Genomic DNA, 23365 nt, shown 5'->3' on the forward strand with positions numbered 1-23365 from the left:
AATGAGCGCCAGCGACAGTGCGCGGTGTGCTGGCCAGGGGGTGGGGCCCAGAGGACGGGCAGACTTGCCAACCTAGCCTCGGCGTCTCGGGGTCTGGTCTCGGGGTCTGCTCCCGAGAGCCGGCGATGGAGGCGCAACGCTGTGGAATGGCACCCCACGGGTACAGGTCAGAGAGGGATGGGGCTGGTCGCGGGCGGAGGGACGAAGCGCCCAGGCGGAGGTCCCGTCTAGGAGCTGGGGGAGGGGGCTGAGAGAGGGGCACTCCTACCCCACTTCCGATCTAGGACCTCTCCCCCCGCCACACACACACATACTTACCCTTCTTAGGCGTAAAGAAGGGCGTCGGGGAGCACGAACTCTGCAGCCCTGTGATGCACAGAAGGGAGCTCTTTGTGGCCGATCCCCGTTCAGGTTCTTGGAGCTCGCTTGGTTACCAAAAATGGGGTCTCTGTTACCCGGGCCGCAGAACAAGTTTTGGGGATCCAGGGAAGAGGAAGTTTAAATCACGGGTGGATGAAGCGGGTAGAGACCTAGGTTCCAACAACTCTGTGTCCAGTTGAGTTTTTATGAAGAACGCAAAAATCGGATGGATTGCTGAGACGTGGCTGATGGCAAAGTCAGGGAAACACGGGCGCTGTGAGGATGACAGGGTGTGTTGCCAGGCGCCGTGGCCGCCGCAGTTTCCTGAGAAACTTGCTGGATGGCTTGACTTTTTGGCATTGCAGAGTGTTTGCAGTTTCGCAGCTTGCAGAACGGTGTCTGGCTGGGGATCAGAGTTCAGAGCTTGGCATGTCTCCTTAAGCAGGAGGAAACCCACTGAGCCTCAAGTGGGTGTTCTGTGTGCCCCCGACTTCATTCAGAACCCCGAACATTCTGTTCTGGTCCTACAGACCCCCGGGGAGGGAGGAATGGCTTTGCTCCTTCAGCGAATTGTGCCCAAGGCTGGAATTCACCCCCAGTTCTTTACAAGCTTGATCCTTAGCCTTTGTGCATCAGAATATGAAAAAGAAAGATGCAGTCAAGTTGGCTTGCATATCCACCCCCTCCTTAGCTGCTGTGCCCTGCCCTGTCCCCAGGGGGGCACAGTGGAGGTTGAGGGTGGTTTTTAGTCATTCCCGCCCTGCCTTTGCTTTTGGCAGGCAATGCTGTGTTCTGGAATGGCGGCCCACGGTTGTAATTGGGAAGCTGTTGATTTGCCTCTCTGCTTTCCAGTGGCTGTGTCCTTAGCAGGCTGCCCTGGCCTCATTTTCAGACGTACCCTCCCGCCTTTGCCCCCACTGCCCCCCTTTATTTTTTGTTTTGCTGTCTCTGCCTGAGGGGAGAGCCCAGAATAGGTTTGGAAAGGCAGCCTGTGGGTTTTCTGGTGAATGAGGCTAAGGAACAGTTTAATGGCTTAAAACTTTGGTACTGACTTAGTCCTACAGGCCAACCCTAGCACTTGCCTTTATCGGGAAGAGCAAACATTTGGCACTTAAGGATTTTGTCCCATGCTTACTTAACTAGTGGACGTGTAAACAATTCTAAACTTTGATGTGACAAAGCAGAGGCTTAGGTAGACAATCACTGTTCCCCTCCTTCACCAAGTTCAAGTTCAGTTTGTGATCACTGCTCCACGTTTTGCCCCCTCCAAGTCAAGAGGACAGAACCCGAATCTACGTTTTTAGGTGCTGCATGGAGGTGAAGTGGGTATTTGGGCATCTCTGGTTGGATCCAAACACTTCTTGTTCAGATGTGGACCATCCATATTTTACTGGATGCACTTTAAGTAACGCATGTCCCAAGTACCAGATGTTTGATTGTGACTCACGATTTGGGGAAAAGAAAAAAGGAGAAGGGACATTGCCTCTGACTTTAGAGCCAGCAAAACAAAAGCACTTTCTTGCCGGAGCCCTCCCCTCCCCCTCTCATTTCTTCCCCCCAGAGAAACTTGCTCCTGCTTTTAAACTTGACATCAAAGGAGGTGTGTGAGTCACCGATTCTGCTGGCCCGAGGAACTTTCCCGCAAATTCTGCGGCTGTCTGTAGCTCCAAGAGAGGTGATGTCTCTTGCTCTTTCAGCTCCAGGTCGTGTGTTGAGTGTTCCTTCACAGATGTCGACAAGAATGTTCAGTTGTTAATACTTTACCGTGTGAAGGTAACATCTGGCTTCTAGGGACAGACATGGTGGCTCGACAGGCTAATCCTCTGCTTTGCAGCGCTGGCATCCCAATATCAACAACCGGTTCGTGTCCCAGCTGCTTCACTTGCCATCCAGCTCCCCACTTATGACCTGGGAAGGCAGTGGAGAATGACCCATCCCCTTGGACCCCTGTACTCATGTGCATGACCCAGAAGAAGTTCCTGGGTTGAGATTGGCTCAGCCCGGGCCGTTGCAGCCACTTAGGGAGTGAGCCAGCGGGTGGAAGCCCTTTCTTTGTCTCTTTCCTTCACTCTGTAAATCTGCCTTTCCCATAAAATAAATGTGTCAGTCTTTTTTTTTAAATCAGAATTTTAGATTTGCTGTGATGTTCATTTGTCTCTGAGTGATGTGACTGTTGAAAAGGAAGCCCCTTCATGGGAAAACAGAGTGGAGGAATTGCTGGCAGGCAGATTGTAGCGTCCTCTCCCCTGCACCACGGCTTTGGGAAGTGTGGAGATAGAAATGGCCGTTGTAAGTAGTGTTCCCGAGTGGGAAGCTGTGCGTTCTGTGTGTTGGGTGGTGGAGGTTGGCCTGGAGATAGAGAATAGGGCATGGGGAGCCTTGGAACCTGAGCCCTTCCTGGCTTTTGTTAGTGATACAGAACTGACATGGGGTGACCTTGTGACCTGGAGTTGTCTAAGAAACGTCCTGGCCCCACAGCTGAGAAGTGGAATCAGTCACCGCTGGGCGTTACGTCCTGGCCAGTCTTCCTCCTCGTGAAGTCTGAACGATAAGCGTGTTTTTGTTTTTTTATTCCCCCATGTGAAGGCCACTTCATGCATTTCTTGTCTTTCAAGGTTCAGGCAGGCGGCTGTAGCCGTCTTTGGGCATTGTGTTGATTTGTGCCTTCCCTTAGCTCATGGAAAGCTCTGCCTCTGCAGTCTTCCCTGTGCTTGTGTCTGGGTGGAAGAAAAACCCAGCACGTCTTCTGACTAGGAGGAAAGGAATGCACGAGCTACTCCGGGGAGGAGTGGAAGCTGCCTGGCTTCCTGGAACTGGAGGCTTGGAGGACCAGAAGGGGTCTGGGCAATAATTCCCTTTGGTTCCATCTCAGAGCAGCTCGGCAGCAGAATTGTCTTTTTTTTCCAACGAGAACTTTCTAGTCTGCTGCTTTTCCTGTTCACGAGGATTATGCTGTTAGGAACATTAGAGCTCTCTCTCTTTTTAAATTTACTTTTATTGCAAAGTCAGATTTAATGGAAGGAGAGACAAAGATTTTCTGTCCTTTGATTCACTCCCCAAGTGACCACAACGGCTGGAGCTGAGTTGATCCGAAGTCAGGAGGAGCCAGAAGTTTCCTCTAGGTCTCCCATGCAGGTGCAGGGTGCCAAGGCCTTGGGCCATCCTCGACTGCTCTCCCAGGCCACAAGCAGGTGATGGATGGGAAATGGTGCTGGCAGGACACGGACTGGCGCCCATATGGGATCCGGGCGCTTGCAAGGCTAGAACTTTAGCCACTAGGCTACCATGTTGGGGCCGAGGAACACTAGATTTCTGCCATCTCGCCTTTTCTGCTTGTGTCAGAGAAGGCTGCAGAATTTGCCCAGCATGATGACAGCTTGGATCCACTTGGGTCTGAGAAAAGATCTATATACAGAGACCGCATGCAGATGTCATGTCTGTTGCTTTGCCCTTGACCTTCTGTGCAAACATGCCTGGTGGTTTGGGGTGAGCCTCTAGGACCTCTGGGACACCGGGCTCGTTGGTAGGATGGCTCCCACTGTTTGGCCGTTGGCATTACAGGGTCCGGACTTCCTGTCCCAGCCGCCTCTTTGCACAAATGGCCATGAGCAGACCTCAGTTTTCTCTTACAGAAATGAGGGCTTCTCTGGACTCCCCTCAGTGATCTAAGAGATTAGTAAAATAATGTATAGGAAGCTGGTGCTGTGGTACAGCAGACAGATTTACTGTTCTGGGGTGCCACCATCCCAGATGGGTGCCAGTTCAAGTCCCAGCTGCTCCACTTCCAATCCAGCTCCCTGCTTATGGTTTGGGAAATCAGCAGCAGAGAATGGCCCAAAGGCTTGTGACTCTACACCTGTGTGGGAGATCTGAGGGAAGCTCCTGGCTTCTGGCTCTTGGCTTTGAACAGCTCAGATCAGCTTATCGCAGCCATCTGGAGAGTGAAGCAGTGGATGGAAGGCGTTAGAGTTTTTGTTTGCTTGTTTGTTTTTGTTTTTAAAATATATTTGTTTTTATTGCAAAGTCAGATATACAGAGAGGAGGAGAGTCAGAGAGAAAGATCTTCTGTCACTCCCAAGTGACTGCAACGGCTGGTGCTGTGTCGATCTGGAGCCAGGAACTTCTTTCAGGGTCTCCCATATGGGTGCAGGGTCCCAAGGCTTTGGGCCGTCCTCGACTGCTTTCCCAGGCCACAAGCAGGGAGCTGGATGGGAAGCACTGGGCCCCTCATTCAGCCATGTTAGAAGTATGCTTCTTGGGCCTGGCATGGTAGCCTAGCGGCTAAAGTCCTTTCCTTGCACGCATCTGGATCCCATATGGGCACTGGTTCTAATTCTGGAGGTCCTGTGCATGGGAGACCTGGAGGAAGCTCCTGGCTCCTGGCTTCGGATTGGCGGCTGCTCTGGTTGTTGTGATCACTTGGGGAGTGAATAAATGGACAGAAGATCTTCCTCTCTGTCTCTCCTCCTCTTTGTATATCTGACTTTGCAATAAAAATAAACAAGTTTTAAAAAAAGATCAAATAGGATCAAGCTAGGTAGCAGGGAGCGCAAGTATGTCTGTCTGTTTCCTCTGCTCAGTAGAAAGTTGTTTGTGTTCCTATATCCAGAAGAAACGTGTCTGAGATGTAAGCATTGGGTGTAATGTAAGCATTGTTTGAGTTTTGGCTGCACGGTCCAGCTCCCTGCAAATGTGCCTGAGAAAGCAGTGGAGGAAGGCCCAACTCCTTGAGCCCCTCCATCTTTGGGGGAGGCCCGGTTAGAGTTCTAGCTTCCTGGCTTTGGCTGACCCAGGCCTGGCCATTTATAACCAACTTGCAGAGTGAATCTGCGGGTGGAAGTTCTCTCTCTTTCAAATAACTGCAAAAGGATAAATTAAAATTGGAGGAAAATGAGTGCTTTTCCCATTAAGTTGACCCCTTTATTCATTTATTTGAGAATGATAAGCCACCCTTTTCTCCTGTGTTTGTTTGCTCAATTATAACTAACTGCTAAGACAGAGACCCTCCCGTTGGTGATGTCACAAAGGGCACCGTGGCTGTTGAAGGAAGGGTTCATTCGTGTTACATTAGCAAGGCCACGGGCCGCGCACGGCCGGCATGGTCTGCAAGTCCCATCCTGCTCCTTCCGGTGGGTGTTGACTCTTGCCAGGGCTGCCGCAGGAGCCGGTCCAGCCCTGTCCGGTCCAGCCCCGTCCTGGCCACGTGCTGACTCCAGCATCCTGATCATCTGGCACTGTGTGGGAGGTGGTGAGTGAGAACCCCTCCCTGGGGGCTCCGCAGCCACGGAGCTGGCATTTCTGACCACTTGGAGAATTGGCTCTATTTTTGTAGTCTGTCAGAACTTGACAGGGATGTGGAGGGTACAACATAATCATAGAACCCTTAATGCTTTATTAAATGCTTGGAGCTGTTTGGTAATCTGGTACATTGGGTATGACTTAGACTAATAAGGGAATAAGTAATATTTTAAGCGATTTATTGATGGGACCTGGAGTGATGGTTCAACTGGCCAATCATCCCCCTTCAAGTGCCGGGATCCCATATGGGCACTAGTTCTAATCCCAGCGGCCCCACTTCCCATCCAGCTCCCTGCTTGTGGCCTGGGAAAGCAGTCGAGGACAGCCCAAAGCCTTGGGACCCTGCACCCGTGTGGGAGACCTGGAAGAAGTTCCTGGATCCTGGCTTCAGATCGGCATAGCATCAGCCATTGCGCTCACTGAGTGAATCATCAGACGGAAGATCTTTCTCTCTATCTCTCCTCCTCTCTGTATATCTGACTTTGTAATAAAAATAAATAAATATTTTTTTTTTTTAAAGAAAGATATGGTACAGGGGGACTCAGAGAAAATTTTGGTGTCCAGAAACAAAGTTGGCTGGGATGGAACACATTCTCAGAAAGTTCTGTTGCTGTGATCTGCACATTGTTGAAGGCCTTGTCGGTCTCTTCGATTGTGACTTTGGCTGTAACTGAAGGACAGTTCAAAAGGATGTGTTCTGTCATAGTTGCTAGATCTTTCTCCAAGTTGTCTGTAGCATGCAAATAGGAAATCTACTGTAAGAGAAGTACCAGTTCCATCCATTCTGTTCGGTGAGAAATCCTTCTATTTTGTATTGATTTACTAATTAGTCCTGGTTAGGCTTGCTATAATAACTTCATTTGAAATGAAGGAAAAGGGAACATTGAAGGGGAAAAATGCAAATTCAGGAATATCGTATTCTAGTTCAGACTAGAACTATTCATTTAGTTTGAATGTAAATACAGAAAACCTGTTCCTCCCCAGTTAGAATTTCTACTTGGAGGGAGCTGGCATGGTGGCTCAACAGGCTAATCCTCCGCCTTGCGTTGCTAGCATCCCATATGGATGCCGGTTCCAGTCCCAACTGTTCTGCCTCCTATCCAGCTCCATGCTTGTGGTCTGTGAAGGGAGCAGAGGATAACCTGGGTCCCTGGGCCCCTATACCTGTGTGGGAGACCTGGAGGAGGCTCCTGGCTCCTGGCTTCAGATCAGCTCAGCTCCATCCATTAATGGCCATTTGAGGAGTGAATTGGCAGATGAATGAACTTTGTCTCTGTCTCTTTCTCTCTGGAAATCTGCCTTTTTCCCTCAATTTCCAGTAAAGAAATAATAATTTTAAAAAATGGCCTGTAAAGGTAGGAGGTATGCAACTGGTAAGAAGAGAGAACTTGTGTTAATTGTTCTTTAACGTTCAGGTTGAAAGCTTTGATCCCACCTGCTAATTTGGAGTGTCTGGTTAGCTTGCCCGGGCTTGATGGCAGGCGCTCAGGAGTGTCTAGAAGGCGCTGGACTCACACCTGGCATCACACTGCCTCCTCCCCAGAGAGGTCTGAAGGGAAGTGCTTGAGAATGTTACTTCTAGGTCAGAGTCAGCATCGTTGTCCTTGCAGAGCACCTAGGTGTTAGCCCTTTGGGTTTGGGGGATGATTTTTTGTTAAAGTACCATAATTTAGAACAGTATGAGTTTGAGGAAAAGCAATTCATAGCAGCGGCTTATCCTTCCCTTTATGTTATGTTCAAAAATGTCGTTGTCTTAAATAATTTTTACAAGACTGATTTGAGAGGCAGAGTTACCTAGAGGGAGACAGAATCTTCCATCTGTTGGGTCACTGCTCAGATGGCCACAGTGGCCAGTGCTGAGCCAGACTGAAGAAGCTAGGAGCTTCTATCCAGGTCTCCCACATGGCTATCAGGGGGCCAAGCAACTGGGCCATCTCCTCCTGCTTTTTCCAGACCATTAGCAGGGAGCTGTGATGGAAGTAGAGCAAGCCAGTGCCCAAAGGGAATGCTGGAGTCGCAGGCAGAAATTTTACCTGCTATACTGCAGTGCTGGTCCCTGCCTTTACAATCGTTAAATCTAGAACATTTTCATTTTCATATAGATGCCCACTCAATACCAACAAAATAATAGTAAATATATGAAGGTGGGCAAAACATGAAGCATGTCTTCCCTGGGAATGTTGCTGGGTTCCTCTGTTGAGCTGGGAGAAGGAGATGACTCACTGGAGACTCTGGTCCTTGCAACATGAAGGTGGTGAGGGAATTGGCAGAGAGAGGGGAATGTGGCAGCTTAGGAGGGGCCTCCACCTCTGGATAACTAAGGTGTAGTTACACCTTTGGCAGATTTGTGGGCACCAAGAATCTTGTGCCTAGGAAGCCGATTCCAAGCTGCTGAGTGCCCGTGTCCGCGGAGCAGTGCAGCAGTAAACCACCCAGCCCCCAGTGGGTGCTTTGGTGAGTTTGTGCCAAGTACAGCACCAGCTGTGCTATGCACAGCCCTGCTGTGTAGTCACGGACTTTGTCTTGTTAACTGAGAGCCCGAGAGCTGTCTCAGCCCCGCTCCGTGCTTCACTCATGCCAAGAATGCTGAGTCACAACCTAAAATCCTCCATCAGCAAATTGCTGAGACTAGAATGGCTTTGGAGAAGGGTGGAAGAATATACAGAAAGGTTTGCTTTTATCATCTGAAGGCAGTTGTTTGATTCAGTTTGATTTTCTAAAAATATCTATTTTTATTGGAAAGGCAGATTTACAGAAAGGAGAGACAGAGAGGAAGATCTTCCACCTGCTGGTTCACTCCCCAAGCGGCCACACCAGCTAGAGTTGAGTTGATCAGGAGCCAGGGATGTCTTCCAGGTCTCCCAAAGGGCACAGGGTCCCAAGGCTTTGAGTCATCCTCTCTGGATGTGATTTTAAAGGGATTTTTTTCTTCTCACACACTTTTTTTTTCCTTTTTACAGTGTCTTTGAAGATGAAACAATGCGGCTTCGACAGCTAAAACTGGACAATCAGGTGAGTCTGCTCTGGCGAGCCGAGTGGACGATGACATGGGCTGCCAGACCGAAGGTCCTTGTCCCCAAAGCTTGGCGACATTTGGAAGGACGAGGCTCTGATGGTCAGCCTTGGTCAGGAAACACTGGAGTTGGTGGGTGCTGAACCAAAGCCCTAGGTAACAAGGTTGCCCCCAGTGACACTGACCTTGACTTTTATGATCATTGAAAATTAAAAGAATGTTCACATTGTACTTCTCTGTAGTGATTTGATACTGCCACTTTAAAAAAACGTCCCTACTGGGTCCTGTGTGGTAGCCTAGCGGCTAAAGTTCTTACTTTGCATGTGCTGGGATTCCATATGGGTGTCGATTTGTGTGTCCCTGCAGCTCCCCTTCCCATCCAGCTCCGTGTCTGTGGCCTGGGAAAGTAGCAGAAGGTGGCCCAGGGCTTGGGCTCCTGCACCCACATGGGAGACCCAGAAGAAGCTCCTGGGTCCTTGCTACAGACCAGCCCAGCTCTGGTCAATGTGGCCACTTGAGGAGTAAAAGAGTAGATAGAAGATCTGTCTTCTCTCTGCCTCTCGTTCATTCTCTGTAAATCTGCCTTCCAAATAAAAATAAATAAATCTGTTAAAAGAATCTACATAATTTGGGAGGCAGAGAGACATCTCCTACCCATTGCTTCACTCACCAAGTAAATCATGTGGTGCTGGGCCAGGCCAAAGCTGGATGCCAGGAACTCCATCTGGGTGTCTGGTGTGGGTGTCAGGGAGCCAACAATTTACGCCATCATGTGTCGCCTCCACCTAGAGGCAGAAGGCTGGAGTTGCGAGGAGAGCTGGGACTTGGGCTTGGACACTTTAATTTGGGATACAGTGCACAAGAGAGTGTCTTAGCTGCTGTCATATGCCCGCCCCCTTACGATGTTTTGTAACTGAGGAAATTCTGTCACTATCGTCTGCTTATGAAGGATTATTAAGAACCAAGATGGCTAGAGTCTGTGGATGACTAAAAGTTTCTCTAAAGTTTTGTCATCTTTATGTTGGTAAAAATTGAAAGTGGGACTTATGGCCAAAATAATGACTTTAAAAGCAGAATTATCTAAATCTAGGAAAGAAACTAACATTTTATGACCATGAGGATGATTCTGATACATAAACACAAATACATATTTATTCTCCTCAACAAAGATCCGAGTAAATGTCTTAAGAGGAGTTAAGATTTTCTGCATTCTGTTGCATAGAAAATTGTAGGGAGGGCCCGGCGTGATAGCACAGTGGTAAAGTCCTCGCCTTGCATGCATCGGAATCCCATATGGGTGCTGGTTCTAATCCCAGCAGCCCTGCTTCCCATCCAGCTCCCTGCTTGTGGCCTGGGAAGGCAGTTTTGAGGACGGCCCAAAGCCTTAGGACCCTGCACCTGCGTGGGAGACCTGGAAGAAGCTCCTGGCTCCTGGCTTTGGATCAGCACAGCACCAGCCGTTGTGGTCACTTGGGTAGTGATCCATCTGATGGAAGATTTTCCTCTCTGTCTCTCCTCCTCTCTGTATATCTGACTTTGCAATAAAAACAAATAAATCTTAAAAAGAGAGAGAGAGAGAAGGCAGGTGGTTTGCATTTTCCACACAAAGAGCATGATTTATACTGGGACTCCAGGGCTACCCTAGGCAAGGACAGTGTCCCAGCTGGAAAGTCACCTATTTCATCCCATCGGAAGATATATCCCTTCAGCAGAGGTAAATAAATCATATCATCCAGCATTAGATTCTTAGAAACCCACAACAGGAAGCTGGGCTGAATCCAGGAGTCCCTGGGGACTGGTCAGGGTCTTTCCCTGAGCGCAGGAATCCAGCCAGTGGGGCCATGTTAGTCTGTAGCAGTGGCTTCCCGGTGTGCACTGGCAGGAAGCTGGAATGGGGAGCTGGAGATGGCCATCTAATGCAAGCGCTCTGACATGGGACACAGCATCCTACCCTGTCTGCCCACCCTGTGGTCCTGATGAAGGAAGATGAACAGGAAAATAAAACTTTCACTAATGAAAATCATTTGAGGTTTAGAGGCTCATACAGTTGTTTTGTTTTGTTTTTGCTAATTATAAAACTAAGGACATTTGGGAAAATAGAAAACTGGACCATAAAAATGTGTCATCCTATTCTGGCCACCCAGAGAAATCAGTTGGGCCGTGTTCTTCCATCTCTTTCTCTATGCACATACGTGTTTGTGTGTTTTGAACCCCTGATCCATTCTGATCACAGATTGGTCACCATCCCGAGTTCAGTAGACTCAACTCCTGACCCTGGCCCGGCTAGAAATGTGTTGTATGCTTTTTAAGTCTTTATAGAGGGGCCGTGAACACTGATCCGTGCTATGAATGAACCTTGTGCCTCTCTGGCCTCAGCGCCCCCACTTCTCCAAATAAGAGAAGATCATCTGTAAGCGTTCTTGTGAGCATCGGTGAAAAACAAAATTCTGAATATTCAAAGCAGCCGGGCCTCCTGGCTGTCTCACCACATTGTTTTCTAGAGAGCGCTGCTGGAGAAGAAGCAGAGAAAAAAGCGCCTTGAGCCACTCATGGTGCAGCCAAACCCTGAAGCCAGGCTGCGTTGGTCCAAGCCAAGGGGTAGTGAGGATCAGACTCCTTTGGTGGATCCCTGTCCCCCTCACAGCGATGTCATCCTGCACGGTGTGTATTTGAGGCAGCGTCACTTCCTGCTGGGGTGCAGTTCTCATAAATCATAGGAGAAGGTGAGAGGATTGGCAGGTTTACCAAAGGACCATATGAACACTGTTACTCAGTACCTTTATCCGTGGACTTGCATTTTGGGTCCTTGAATAGAACAAAAGCAGTAGTCTGAAGTCAGTGGAAGATGCCTTTCAAGGTCACGTCTGTCCTAGAATCACTGCTTTTCAAGGCCACGTATACTATTCTAGAATGGCCTACTGGAGCAGCTTACGGTTTTAATGATCCCACCATGGCAGAGGTTAATGTTAGTGATGCCAGGACTAAGTGGGTTCCCAGTAAATGGCTCTAAGGACCATCCGAAAGGGCAAGGGAGGAGAAGGAAGGGGAACCGCTTCTAACTCACACCCCAAACTTGCCCTGCCTCCCCTCGCAGTTGGCTCTGATAGCATCAAGTCTGTGTTCCGTCACTGCCAGAGCATGTTAATGACATGGGCACCTAGGCTGCTCTCCTACCAGATGCCCTCACAGGTGTTCAGACAAGAGGAGGGCCGTGGAGGTTTGGAAGTGAGTTCTGGTGGTGGACACAGAAGCCTCCCAGCTCACGAGTGGGTAACGCTCGCCTCTTCTCTTTTCTCTCGGCTTAGGCATTGATGGGCCAGCCGCCTCCCTGAAGCCAGATGCCCAAGAGCTGGAAACCAAAATTCATGTTCTCTCCGTAGGCTCTGCTGCTACGGAAGAAGAGACTAAAGGCAGTGCTGATGGGGAGAGCACTTTGGAGACCGTTCCCAAGCCAGATCTGCAGGAAATTCTTCAAAAACACGGTGAGGGCTACTTGCGATCACTCTGAATTGTCCACCATTTTCAGGGCTGGGCCAGGTTGATGTCAGGAGTCAGGAACTCCCTCTGGGTCTCTCCCTTTATCTATCTATTCTATCTATTAATTGATTATTGAAAAGGCAGATTTTAGAGAAAAGGAAAGACAGAAAGATCTTACATCTGCTGTTTCACTCCCCAAATGGCCTCAGTGGCTGGAGCTGAGCTAATCTGAAGCCAGGAGCCTGGAGTTCTCCCACATGGGTACAGGATCCCACAGCTTTAGGCCATCCTCTGTTGCCTTCCCAGGCCATGATGGGAAGTGGAGCAGCCAAGACACAAACTGGCGCCCATATGGGATCGCAGTGCTTTGCAAGGGGAGTGTTAGCCAATTGAGCCATTGAACTGGGCCCCCTCCCACTCTTACGTGGGTGGCAGAGACCTAAGCACTTGGGCCATCAGCTGCTGCTTTCCCAGGTGCATTAGCAGGGAGCTGGATTGGAAGCAGAGTGTCTGGGACTTGAACCAGTGCTGCCAATATGAGATGAGGGTATCGTAAGTGGTAGGACCAGCCCCAGGAAGATCATTTTAAACGTTTATTTTATTTAAGAAGCAAAGAAAGAAATCTTCCATACTGGTTTAGTCCCCAAATGCCTGCAACAGTCAGGGCTGGGCCAGGCTAAAGCCAGGAGCCTGGAGCTCCATCTGAGTCCCCCCCAAGGTGGCAGGGATCTGCTGACTCTCATATCCGATGTGGGCATCCCAAGTGCTGGTTTAACTGCCATGCCACAGTGGCAGCTCCTGGCATACCTAGATTCTGATTCTTATCCATTTATTGTCCCTGACTGTAGCTACTAAATTACCTCTGCAACACCCTGTTAAATGACTGCTATTGTTCTTCAGATTCACCTTTTAGTGTCAAATGGATTTATGCCTTTTTAAAAAGATTTATTTTATTTTATTTTTTTATCGGAAAGTGAGGAGGAGAGACAGAGACAAAGATCTTCCATCCACTGATTTCACTGCGCAAGTGGCCACAATGGCCAGAGCTGAGCCAATCCGAAGCCAGGAGCCCGGAGCCTCCTCCGGGTCTCCCACGTGGGTGCAGGGTCCCAAGTCCTTGGGCCTTCCTCAGCTGCTCTCCTAGGCCACAGGCAGAGAGCTGGGTGGGAAGTGGGGCTGCCGGGATTAGAACTGGTGCCTATATGAGATCCCGGCACGTGTGTTAGGCAAGGACTTTAGCTGCTAGGCTACCATGCTTGGCCCAATTTATGCCTTTTTATATCTCTTTGTTTCAAGGTTTTTCTTTTTTAAATTTTTAATCAACATTTTAAAAATCATCAATCTTTTTATCTCTGCTTTTTCCTGCCAGGTATTTCAAGCAGTTTGAACTTTGATGAGGAAGAAAGTGATGGTGAAGAGGAAGGAAAAAAATCAAGTCCCCATTCCCCACATTCAGAAACAGGAAGACCCAATTCTGCGTCCAGCCAGAAATCAGCCAAGGTATACCATTCCCAGACTGCTGTGGAGCAAATCTGACTCCCAGCTACAACTGTTTTAATATCATTGCTCAATGAGTAGTTCACCACTTGTAGTTTATAACTTCAACATTGAAGCTCCAATTTAGACTTCAAGTTTATGACCTCTTTTTTTTAAGGGTTTTGCTTTTGGAAGATAGGTTTACTTAGGTAAGGCAAGACAGAGAGAGAGAGCTCTTCCATCTATTAGTTCACTTTCCAAATGGCCGCAGTAGCTGGAACTGAAAAACCAGGAACTGAGCCCATCCAAAGTCATAAACCAGAAGCTAGGAGCTTCTTCCAGGTCTTCCACGTGGGAACGGGGTGCTAAGGACTCGGGCTGTATTGTACTGCTTTCCTAGGCCATAAGCAGAGAGCTGGATCAGAAGTAGAGCAGCTGGGACATGAACTGACACCCATATGGGATGCTGGTGCTTATAAGTAGAGGGTCAGCCTGTTGAGCCATTGCTCCAGCCCTGCCCTCTCCAATTCTGTCTCAGGTTGGCTATTAGCAGGCCATATCCTTCCTTCTTAGCTCCTGCATTATTCCCAATGCGCTGGTCTTAACTTTTTAAATTTTCTCCTTTACGTAGAGGTCAGTCTGTCTTTCTGTCCACTCTGTTCCTGGCAGGGTCTCTGAGGCCCTCTGCCCCAGCCTCCCATTGCTCACAGGTGACTGTCCTTTCAGGATACAGGTGCTTCCGGAACTGCTGCCCAACAGGCTGAGCAGCAGCTGGGGGATGTGGAGAACCTGGAGGAGTTTGCGTACAGCCCTGCCCCTCGGGGCATCACCGTGAAGTGCCGGGTGACGCGGTACAAGAGAGGAGTGGATCAGGGGCTCTTCCCCACCTACTACATGTTCTTGGAAAAAGGTGAAAATCAGAAGGTATGAGAGCTGAGTCCCCTGGTGCCTCCTGGGAGCAGGTAGGGATGCTGGGGAATAGATTGCTGATGGAGAGAACAGCGCTGTTATGCCAGGCCAGCAGGAAGTAGATTGAAATAGGTTGTATTAATTCTTCCCAAACCCCCCACCCCCAAAAAAGTCTCATTCATAATTTAGGAAGATAAAGGGGATTTTAAAAAAAGATGTGTTTATTTTTATTGGAAAAGCAGATTTAAAGAGGAAGGAGAGACACAGGGAAAGATCTTGTATCTACTGATTCACTCCCCACGTGGCCACAATAGCTGGAGTTGAGCTGAGCTGATCTGAAGCCAGGAGCTTCTTTCAGGTCTCCCACATGGGTGCAGGGTCCCAAGGCCTTGGGCCATCCTCCACTGCTTTCCCTGGCCACAAGCAGGGAGCTGGATGGGAAGTGGGGTACCGGGACATGAACCAGTGCCTGCATGGGATCCCGTGCACTTGAAAGGGGCGGATTAGCCAACAGAGCCATTTTGTTGCCACCTCTCCCCTTTTTCCTTTTCATTATGGTGGAACGTAATATTGAAAAAGGAGAAGGTTGTAGGGAATAGGAAGCTTTGGAATTTTAGAAAAATATGCATGTTAAATGTTTCATTCTCACCCTGGGTATTGAAAGTGTGAGGCAATTGAATATTTGCTAATGAACAGCACATTTTGTACTTGCGTCAATGGTTTTAAAGAGCCCAGCAGTGAGACGGTGATGAGAGGTCTTGTTGTTGTAACTACTACAGTATCCCAGGCCTGCAGTCGATGTTTATGAGTATTGGCACTCGGGGTCGGTGGAACAGCCTCCTCGGGTCGGAGTGCTTGTCTCTCCTGTATGTAAGAGATCACCCGGGCTCAGGGAACAGTCAGATCAAACAAATGAGTTGACAGAGCCAGATTCAAACCCATGCCTCATGGAGTCCAGGGGTCCCCTGCTTAGCCACGTCCACTGCCCTGATCTCCCTACCATCAACCAGGTCTGTAGAGCTCAGGAACATTTATTTCAGTGCCATCACAGGGATTTGAAGCAGCTACAAAATACAGAGAGAGAGTAACATGTACAGTGGTCACAGGAGGAGGGTCTGGGAAGATCCTTAGGACCCAGCCTCCTCTGATGTTGGAAGGAAGGACTGATTTATACCATTGGATGAAGATGTTTTCGAAAAGTTATTGGGAGTTTTATTACAAATAATTATGGGGAGAATCAAGCTAGTGGATTTTGAAAAAGCACACAGGAAGGAAAACCATGACGGTTTCTGAGACAGACACTGAGAGGCTTAGAAAAGGAGAGACATACAGATTATTTGGCCCACAATATGCATGCTATAAATATTTGCTGAATGAAAAGGTAGAAGAACCATGGGGTTCCTTTTGTTTAAGATTTTTCCATTTTTTATTGGAAAGTCAGATACACAGAGAGGAGGAGAGACAGAGAGGAAGATCTTCCATGTACTGGTTCACTCCCCAGGTAGCCACAATGGCCAGAGCTGAGCTAATCAGAAGCTAGGAGCCAGGAGCTTCTTCTGGGTCTCCCACACGGGTGCAGGGTCCCAAGTCTTTGGGCTGCCCTCAATTGTTTTCCCAGGCCACAAGCAGGGAGCTGGATAGGAAGTGGGGCCGCTGGGATTAGAACTGGCACCCATATGAGATCCAGGTGCATGCAAGGTGAGAATTTTAGCTACTAGGCTACCCACACTCGTCCCAGGGTTCATTTTTAATGATATTTTCCCTCTCTCTCTCTTCCTTTCCTCTTTCCCTCCATTCCAGACGTTTCTTCTTGCAGGTAGAAAACGGAAAAAGAGCAAAACCTCCAACTACCTGATCTCTACCGACCCAACAAATCTGTCTCGGGAAGGAGAAAGTTACATTGGCAAGCTCAGGTGAGTAGCCATGTATGACTGCCCGGCTTCTTCAGGAAGTTTCATAGCTTTAGCTTCAGAACAGTTTGTGGTTTTTTCTTTTTATTAGCAATTAATCATGTTATAATCTTTATATAGGAAAAAAAAGTTTAAAGGATATCTAAGCCCTTTCCTTGATTGTAATGAAAGCTCATTGAAAAAAGAAAATAAAAGTAAGGAGGGTTGAGCATGCAAGCATTTGGAGATCGGCCCAGCAGGCTTCTGTTCTGTTACTTTACCTCTCCTGGCCTGTGTAAGGGCAGAAGCCTAGCTCCTCCGCGGGCTTTTTCTCCTGACTGCAGATCCAACCTCATGGGGACCAAGTTCACAGTCTACGATCATGGTGTCAACCCCATGAAGGCGCAGGGTCTGGTGGAGAAGGTGCACGCCCGGCAGGAGCTGGCCGCCGTCTGCTACGTAAGTGCGGTTCCCACCCCGTGCGTGCCCCTTGGCGTGTCCTGCTGCCGCCGGTGAGCAAAGCTCAGCTGAGACCCTTCCCTCCCAAGTCTGCTTCCGTGGCTTCCCCCTTTCCGTTGCCAGCGTCCTGTTCTCCATGCATGCAAGCTGGACTTAGGAATAGCCAACTCCAATTCTAACACATCACACTTCCCTTTCAGACTCCTGCTAGCAACCTCCTCCCATTCCCCTCGATCAAGCCACAAGGACTCCACTGTCCCCTTGGTTCCTTTGTCCACCGTGTCTCCTCACCTGAGAGCCTTCTGTTGCCCTCCCCATCCCTTCCCTCCCTTCACCCTCCTCTCACCTCTGCTTTCCCTCTCATCTTCCCCTGCTTACTGAATCAGCTCCTACTGACATCAGACAAGTCTTTTCTGCAGTTGACATTCCTTTGCCCATGTCACCATGGCTCCTTTAACCCGCCAGCACACCCACTCACTGCTCCTTGTCAACGTGAACCTTCCCTGCCAGTTTGTAAACTGTGAACCATTCACCATGGTATCCACCGAGGTGTAGGATGTGGGCACAGTTAGCATTCAGAGAGGGTTGAGTGAAAAGAAGCAAGAAGGAATGGACTCAACTCAGATATTTCCACCCCAAAGTCTCATCATTTCGTTCCTATGAGTTTTTTACCCCCCAAGTGCCTGAGAACGATTTCACTTCAAGGATTACTTGTTGAGTAAAGCATTTTCCTAGATAGTTTTCACATATGTAAATATGAGTACTGACACCTATATCGACCTATTTAATATGCTTATATGTATTCATATAAACTGCCTTGCCTAACTTTGAATTTTATTTAAGATATATTATTTATCTGAGAGAGAGATTCCATCTGCTGCTTCATGCCCTAAGTAGCCACAACAGCCAGCTCTGGGCCAGGCTGAAGCCAATCGGCAGAAACTCCGTCCTGATCTCCACATGGCAGGGACCCAATTCCTCGAGCGTCTTCTGCCGCTTTCTCTCGTGCATTAGCAGGGAGCTGGACTGGAAGCAGAGCTTTTCTGGGATTCAAGTCAGAACTCTGATATGGGATGCCAATGTCACAAGGATAGTTGAACCCAACAAACCACAAGCCTGGCCACCAATATTTGAATTTTTAACCTGCTGATACAAATCCTGATAAAACTGTGATTCTCATTGTGTATCATAGAGTCTCATGTCCTCATTGGGAAAGATATATAAATTGACAGTGACCAAGTTGGACAGTCCGTAGTTGCCTCAAGTTCCACCTAAGTGAAAAGTCTTTAGTCGAAAGACTAAAGCGGAACCTTGTGAAGTGTCAGCCCCTGGAATGGGTTTCAAACGCAGGTGCTCACACTGCAATGCTACCCTCCTTTTTTCGATCTCTCTCTGTTTGATTATAGCTCTTGGCTTTGTCAGCATCTCACACTCCCAGGAAAAGTTCATGTTACTGTGGAATGCGGTATCCTTTTCCTTTCTGTACCCAAGTTCTGGCTCATGCTCCTGTCTTCCAGGAAACAAATGTGCTTGGATTCAAAGGCCCCAGGAAAATGTCTGTGATCATTCCTGGGATGAATATGAATCATGAACGGATCCCGTTTCAGCCACGAAATGTAAGAACAGGGCACGTGCAACCAGCAAAGGATGCGGGGGGATTAATGCAGTATAGACGAGATGAACATGAGCAAACTCCCAGTTCTTCCAGAACCCACACTGGGAGACAAACAAAAACCTGGCTTCATTTCTTAAATATCTATTTTATTTATTTAATAAAGATTGATTTATTTGAAAGGCAGTTACGGGGTAGAGAAGAGGAGAGATTGAGAGAGAAAGAGAGATCTTCCATTTGCTGGTTCACTCTCCAAATGACCACAAGAGCTGGAGTTGAGCCAGACTGAAGCCAAGAGCCAGGAGTTGGTTTGTTTGTTTGTTTTTGTTTTTTTTAAAGAGTTATTTATTTTTACTTGAAAGGCACATTTACAGAGAAACCAAGAGACAGAAATCTTCCATCTGTTGGTTGACTATAAATGGCTGAAGTGACCAGTCAGAACTAAGCCAATCTGAAGCCTGAAGCCAGGAGTTTCTTCTAGGTCTCTCAAGTGGATACAGATGCCCAAACACTTGGGCCATCTTCCACTGCCTTCCCAGGCACATTAGCAGGGAGCTGGATCAGAAGTGGGGCAGCTGAGTCTGAAATCAGCACCCATACGGGATGCAGCATTGCAGGTAGCAGTTAACTAGCTACACCACAGTTTCAGCCATGATTGATTGATTGATTGATTTGAAAGGCAGGATTGCAGAGTGAGAAAGAGAGATCCTAGCTGCTGGTTGGTTCATTCTTCAAATTGCTATCATAGCCAGAGCTGATGGGCAGCATTTGCTGTTGCTGTTTTCGGTTCAATAGCAGGAAGCTAGATCAGAAGTGGGGGCACCTAGAATTCAAACTGTTTTTTCTTTTCTTTTTTCTTTCTTTTCTTTTATTTATTTATTTTTTTATTTGAAAGTCAAGAGTTATGGGGTGGGACAAGGAGGAGAGGAAACAGAAATTTTCATCCATTGATTCACTCCTCAAGTGGCCGCAGCTGCCAGATCTGGGCCAGTCTGAAGCCAGGAGCCTGAGCTTCCTTCAGGTCTCCTTTTGTAGGTACCGGGCTCCAAGTACATCCTCTGCTGCCCTCCCCGGAGCATAAACAGAAAGCTGGATTGGAAGTGGAGCAGCCGGGACATGAACCAGTCCCTGAATGGGATGCAAGCCCCACAGGCGGTGGCTTTAGCTGCTACGCCAGTGCTCCAGCCCGTTAAGCTGGCTTTTGATAGGGAATGCCAGTTTCCCAAAAAGTGGCTTAACCCCTGCCGAAGGCTGGACCCTTTAGCTTTAAAGCTTTGGCTTTCATTCTTTTTCTGTTTTACCCTTTCTGATACCTCCTGAATTCCTGGGGTCCCCCTGAATACCTCTGGTTCTCTGCACTGAAGTAACGGTGTTCCCCTCAAACAGGACCACGAGAGCTTGCTTTCTAAGTGGCAGAACAAGAGCATGGAGAACCTGATTGAACTACACAACAAGGCCCCCGTGTGGAACGATGACACTCACTCGTACGTCCTGAACTTCCACGGCCGGGTCACCCAGGCGTCTGTCAAGAACTTCCAGATAGTCCACGCCAATGACCGTGAGTCCACGGGGGGTGGGGAGACAGTGCTGTCTCACACACGGTGTGGAAGTGAACACCGCCTCCAGCCAACAGGAAGTGGGCTTCGGGAGAGAGTAAGCTAAGACACGATCTCTGCGGAAAGACAAAACTGTTTTCGGAGGAAAACTAGAGTGCTGTGTTGAGACCTGGACAGACTTACCAAGGCAAGGCGGGGAAGCAAACTGCCCTACGGCCCTGGATAAAGGTCTCTTGGTAGCTGTAGTCTGTGGAGCCTGTAAGTCTTCCCCAACTCTGCCTTTCTGTCCCACTGCCCTGTCTTGTTGCCAGGAATGATCTTCCAGGTTCTGTAGGGGAGAGGAGTATTGTAGAAGAAACTGCCTGTGCCTCATGGACACTTTTTTTCCTTTTATGATTGATAAGAAAAGAGAGAGAGAAAAACAATTTTTTTTTTGTTCAATCCCCAAATGGCTGCACTGGTTAAGGCTGGGCCAGGCCTGAGGCCAGAGCCAGGAGTTCCATCCAGGTCTCCACATGGGTGTCAAGGACTCAGGTACTTGACATGTCTTCCCAGACACATTGGCAGAGAACTGGATCGTAAGTGGAGCAGCTGGGATTTGAGTAGGTACTCTGATCTGGGATGCTGGCATCCCAGTTGGTGGGTTAACAAGCTGTGCCACGACATCCTCCCCAGGTTTTTGGTTTTTGTTTTTAATTTATTTGAGAGAGAGAAAGCTCTCCTCCATCGCTTGGTTCACTCCCCAGATGCCCTCAGTGGCTGGGGCTGAGTCAGAACAGGCTCTGAGAACCCTGTTCAGGTCTGCCATGTGGGTGGCAGGGACCCGAGCCATCACTGTTGCCTCCCAAAGTCTGCACGGAGCGAAGCTGGAGTCAGAAATCCAACCCAGCATTCCCAGTACAGGCTGTGGGCACCTGAACTTGGGATCTTCGCTGCCTGGCCGGACACCCACCCAGTCCTGTAGAAGTTTCCGGAGACCTGATGGCACACTGACCCATCTGGAGGCTGTTTTCTGTATCTTTGTCAGTTCTCCCTCAGCATGTCCACAGGGTCACCTGACACTCCTCCTGCTTCTCGTCCCCAGCCGACTACATCGTCATGCAGTTTGGACGCGTGGAGGATGACGTGTTCACCCTGGATTACAACTACCCACTGTGTGCCCTGCAGGCCTTTGCCATCGGGCTGTCTAGCTTCGACAGCAAGCTGGCCTGTGAATGAAGGCATGGCAGCAGAGGGGTGGCCCTGCCCTCGACCTCACCCTTTGCCTGGGATGTGAAGAGCCATGGCCTTTCCTTCTGGAACAAGCTCTGAATGTACATGTGTGTATATGTGTCTACACATATGTGTGTACAGTGCACACACACACACACGTGTTGGCACACGCACACTGCTCCTCTGGGTTCTACAGACTTGCCAGGGCTCCTGGCTGGACCTGGGTGAGAGACGGCTGACAGCACAGAGGTTCAGGTTTGCAGAACACAGATGGTTCCTGCAGTTACTGTCCGACAGACCGCATGCCCCAAGTGTAAGATTTCCCATGCCTGGAAAGCCGCAGCACCATCAGATCCTCGTGATGGAACTCATGGCATCTCTCTCTCTTTCTGAAGACCTTTTCAGAGAGCGATGGTTCCCCCTAAGTTGCCTTCAGTCCCCAGGGATGGGGTTCTCACACTTTCCTGTGCACAAGCAACTCAGCTGCCCCTCCTCTGCCTTGGGAATACAGAAGCAGCCACAGACAAGCCACAAAGGAAAGATCCAGTGGAAGGAAGCATCAGTGACCTCAGGAAAAGACCGTAGATTGCTTAAAGCTGAGGGACTGCTGATGGAACAGTCTGGAAAAAAATGGAGAACCTTCTACACTGTGGAAAGAACAGGACCTCAAAGCTGCTTTTCCCTAATCACTGTGTAGAGATTTTTTTAAAAAAAATAAATATCTTTTTTATTTTATCAAGTATAATTTGTCAGTTGACACTGGTTACTTGAGTTACCGTAATCCATAAACACCCCTCACCTCCATGGAATAAACCCTGGGATGCCGCATGGTGCCCTTCCCCTTGGCCTGTTCTGCATGGAGCAGTTTCTGTCCGTGGACTCGTGCCACGGGCCTCAGACACGTTGTTCTGCATCCACAGCCTTCCCACGGGCCCTGGCTAGCGGCAGGCTAGGGACCTGCCAGCTTCTGTCCCACCTTCTGGGAGTTTCCTGAGCATTATCTATTTTCATTTTATTTAAAAGATAGAGATCTCCCCTACAATGGTTCACTTCAGATGTGAGGGCGATCTAGCTGCGACATTTGTCACCCCGTTGATCACCAGGGTTGATTCGGCTGATCTGGCTGGCTAGGCGGGTGTCCCCTTCCTCCCTCACCGCTCCATGTGCGTCCCTCCCGAAGCTGCGCGCTCGGTCGAAGAGGACGACCATCCCCGCTAGAGGAGGACCGGTCTTCGGTCAAGGATATACAGCTGCATTCCCCTGCTAGAACCTCCAAACAAGCTGTCAAGATCCACAGTGGTCCCCTTCCCAAATGGCCACACTAGGCAGGCTGAAACATCCCTGCGCCAAAGGCCTGGCGCCACATTGTGCTATGTTGCCTTCTCTCTCTTGCTGTGGTCTCTGTTATCACAGGCGATGTATGTGCTTGAAAAGTTTCTCTCTGCTCTGTGAACCAATAGAATCTTCCTGCATGCACAGGAGCAGGCAATGATGCTCTGTGAGAGCTTTAGATGGTTCCATGGCACCCCCTACTGACCAGGGATGCACATTACAGATGCATTAAAATTGCAACCTCGAGGGTTGTAACCCAGGTGAGAATGCATCAAGGGACACTGGCCTGCTGGTGCCGCTCACAATTGAGCTACTTCAAATAAAATGCTCATTGTCTAGGCTGGCCCATGGCAAGCATTTAGGTTAAATTTTTATTCCCCTATCACCTTTTCATTTGAGAGACAGAGATCTTCCATCCACTGGTTGACTCCCCGAATACCCACAGAAGCCAGGAGCCTGGAACTCCGTCCAAGTCTCCTATGGGATGACAGGGACCCATGCACTTGAGCCGTCATTGGCTGTCTTCCAGATCAGAAGCAAGGGAGCTGGCCCTGCCAGCAGGCACTCTGAGGGGATGAGGACACCCCTGAAAGCGTCTTAACTCCTATACCGAGTGCCCACCCCGCACTTGATTCAGAACAGTGGCAAGTGGCAGTATTTTAAGTAATGTTCTTTTAAGATGGAAGAATGAGCTCACCACTCCATACAGTGACACTACATGGCTTACCCAATTGCCTCTAAAGCAAATTGAGATGGTTTTCCAGGAACAATG

The 23365-nt window shown here is 48.9% G+C and overlaps 1 protein-coding gene across 1 annotated transcript; it reads left to right on the forward strand.

The window, feature by feature from the left end:
* The first annotated feature begins 125 nt into the window (after window positions 1-125).
* TULP3 (TUB like protein 3) lies at window positions 126-21970 on the forward strand. Its single transcript, XM_040978964.1, has 11 exons — window positions 126-160; window positions 8619-8670; window positions 11173-11332; window positions 11977-12153; window positions 13518-13648; window positions 14351-14548; window positions 16334-16446; window positions 16767-16881; window positions 18399-18497; window positions 19880-20051; window positions 21134-21970. Exons 1-11 carry the CDS (start codon window positions 126-128, stop codon window positions 21265-21267), a joined length of 1386 nt encoding a protein of 461 aa, XP_040834898.1. The 3' UTR covers window positions 21268-21970.
* Window positions 21971-23365: the final 1395 nt, after the last annotated feature.

Source organism: Ochotona curzoniae, unplaced genomic scaffold (assembly GCF_017591425.1).
Source record: "Ochotona curzoniae isolate NIBS_2020 unplaced genomic scaffold, NIBS_Ocur_1.0 contig_2927, whole genome shotgun sequence".
NCBI lineage: Eukaryota > Metazoa > Chordata > Mammalia > Lagomorpha > Ochotonidae > Ochotona > Ochotona curzoniae.

Excerpts from the sequence above, each read along its gene's own strand:
- TULP3 (XM_040978964.1), top strand. The coding sequence starts at position 126 with ATGGAGGCGCAACGCTGTGGAATGGCACCCCACGG. Across the intron at positions 161-8,618 it reads TGTGGAATGGCACCCCACGG|TGTCTTTGAAGATGAAACAA; the intron begins GTACAGGTCAGA and ends TCCTTTTTACAG. Across the intron at positions 16,882-18,398 it reads AGCTGGCCGCCGTCTGCTAC|GAAACAAATGTGCTTGGATT; the intron begins GTAAGTGCGGTT and ends CCTGTCTTCCAG.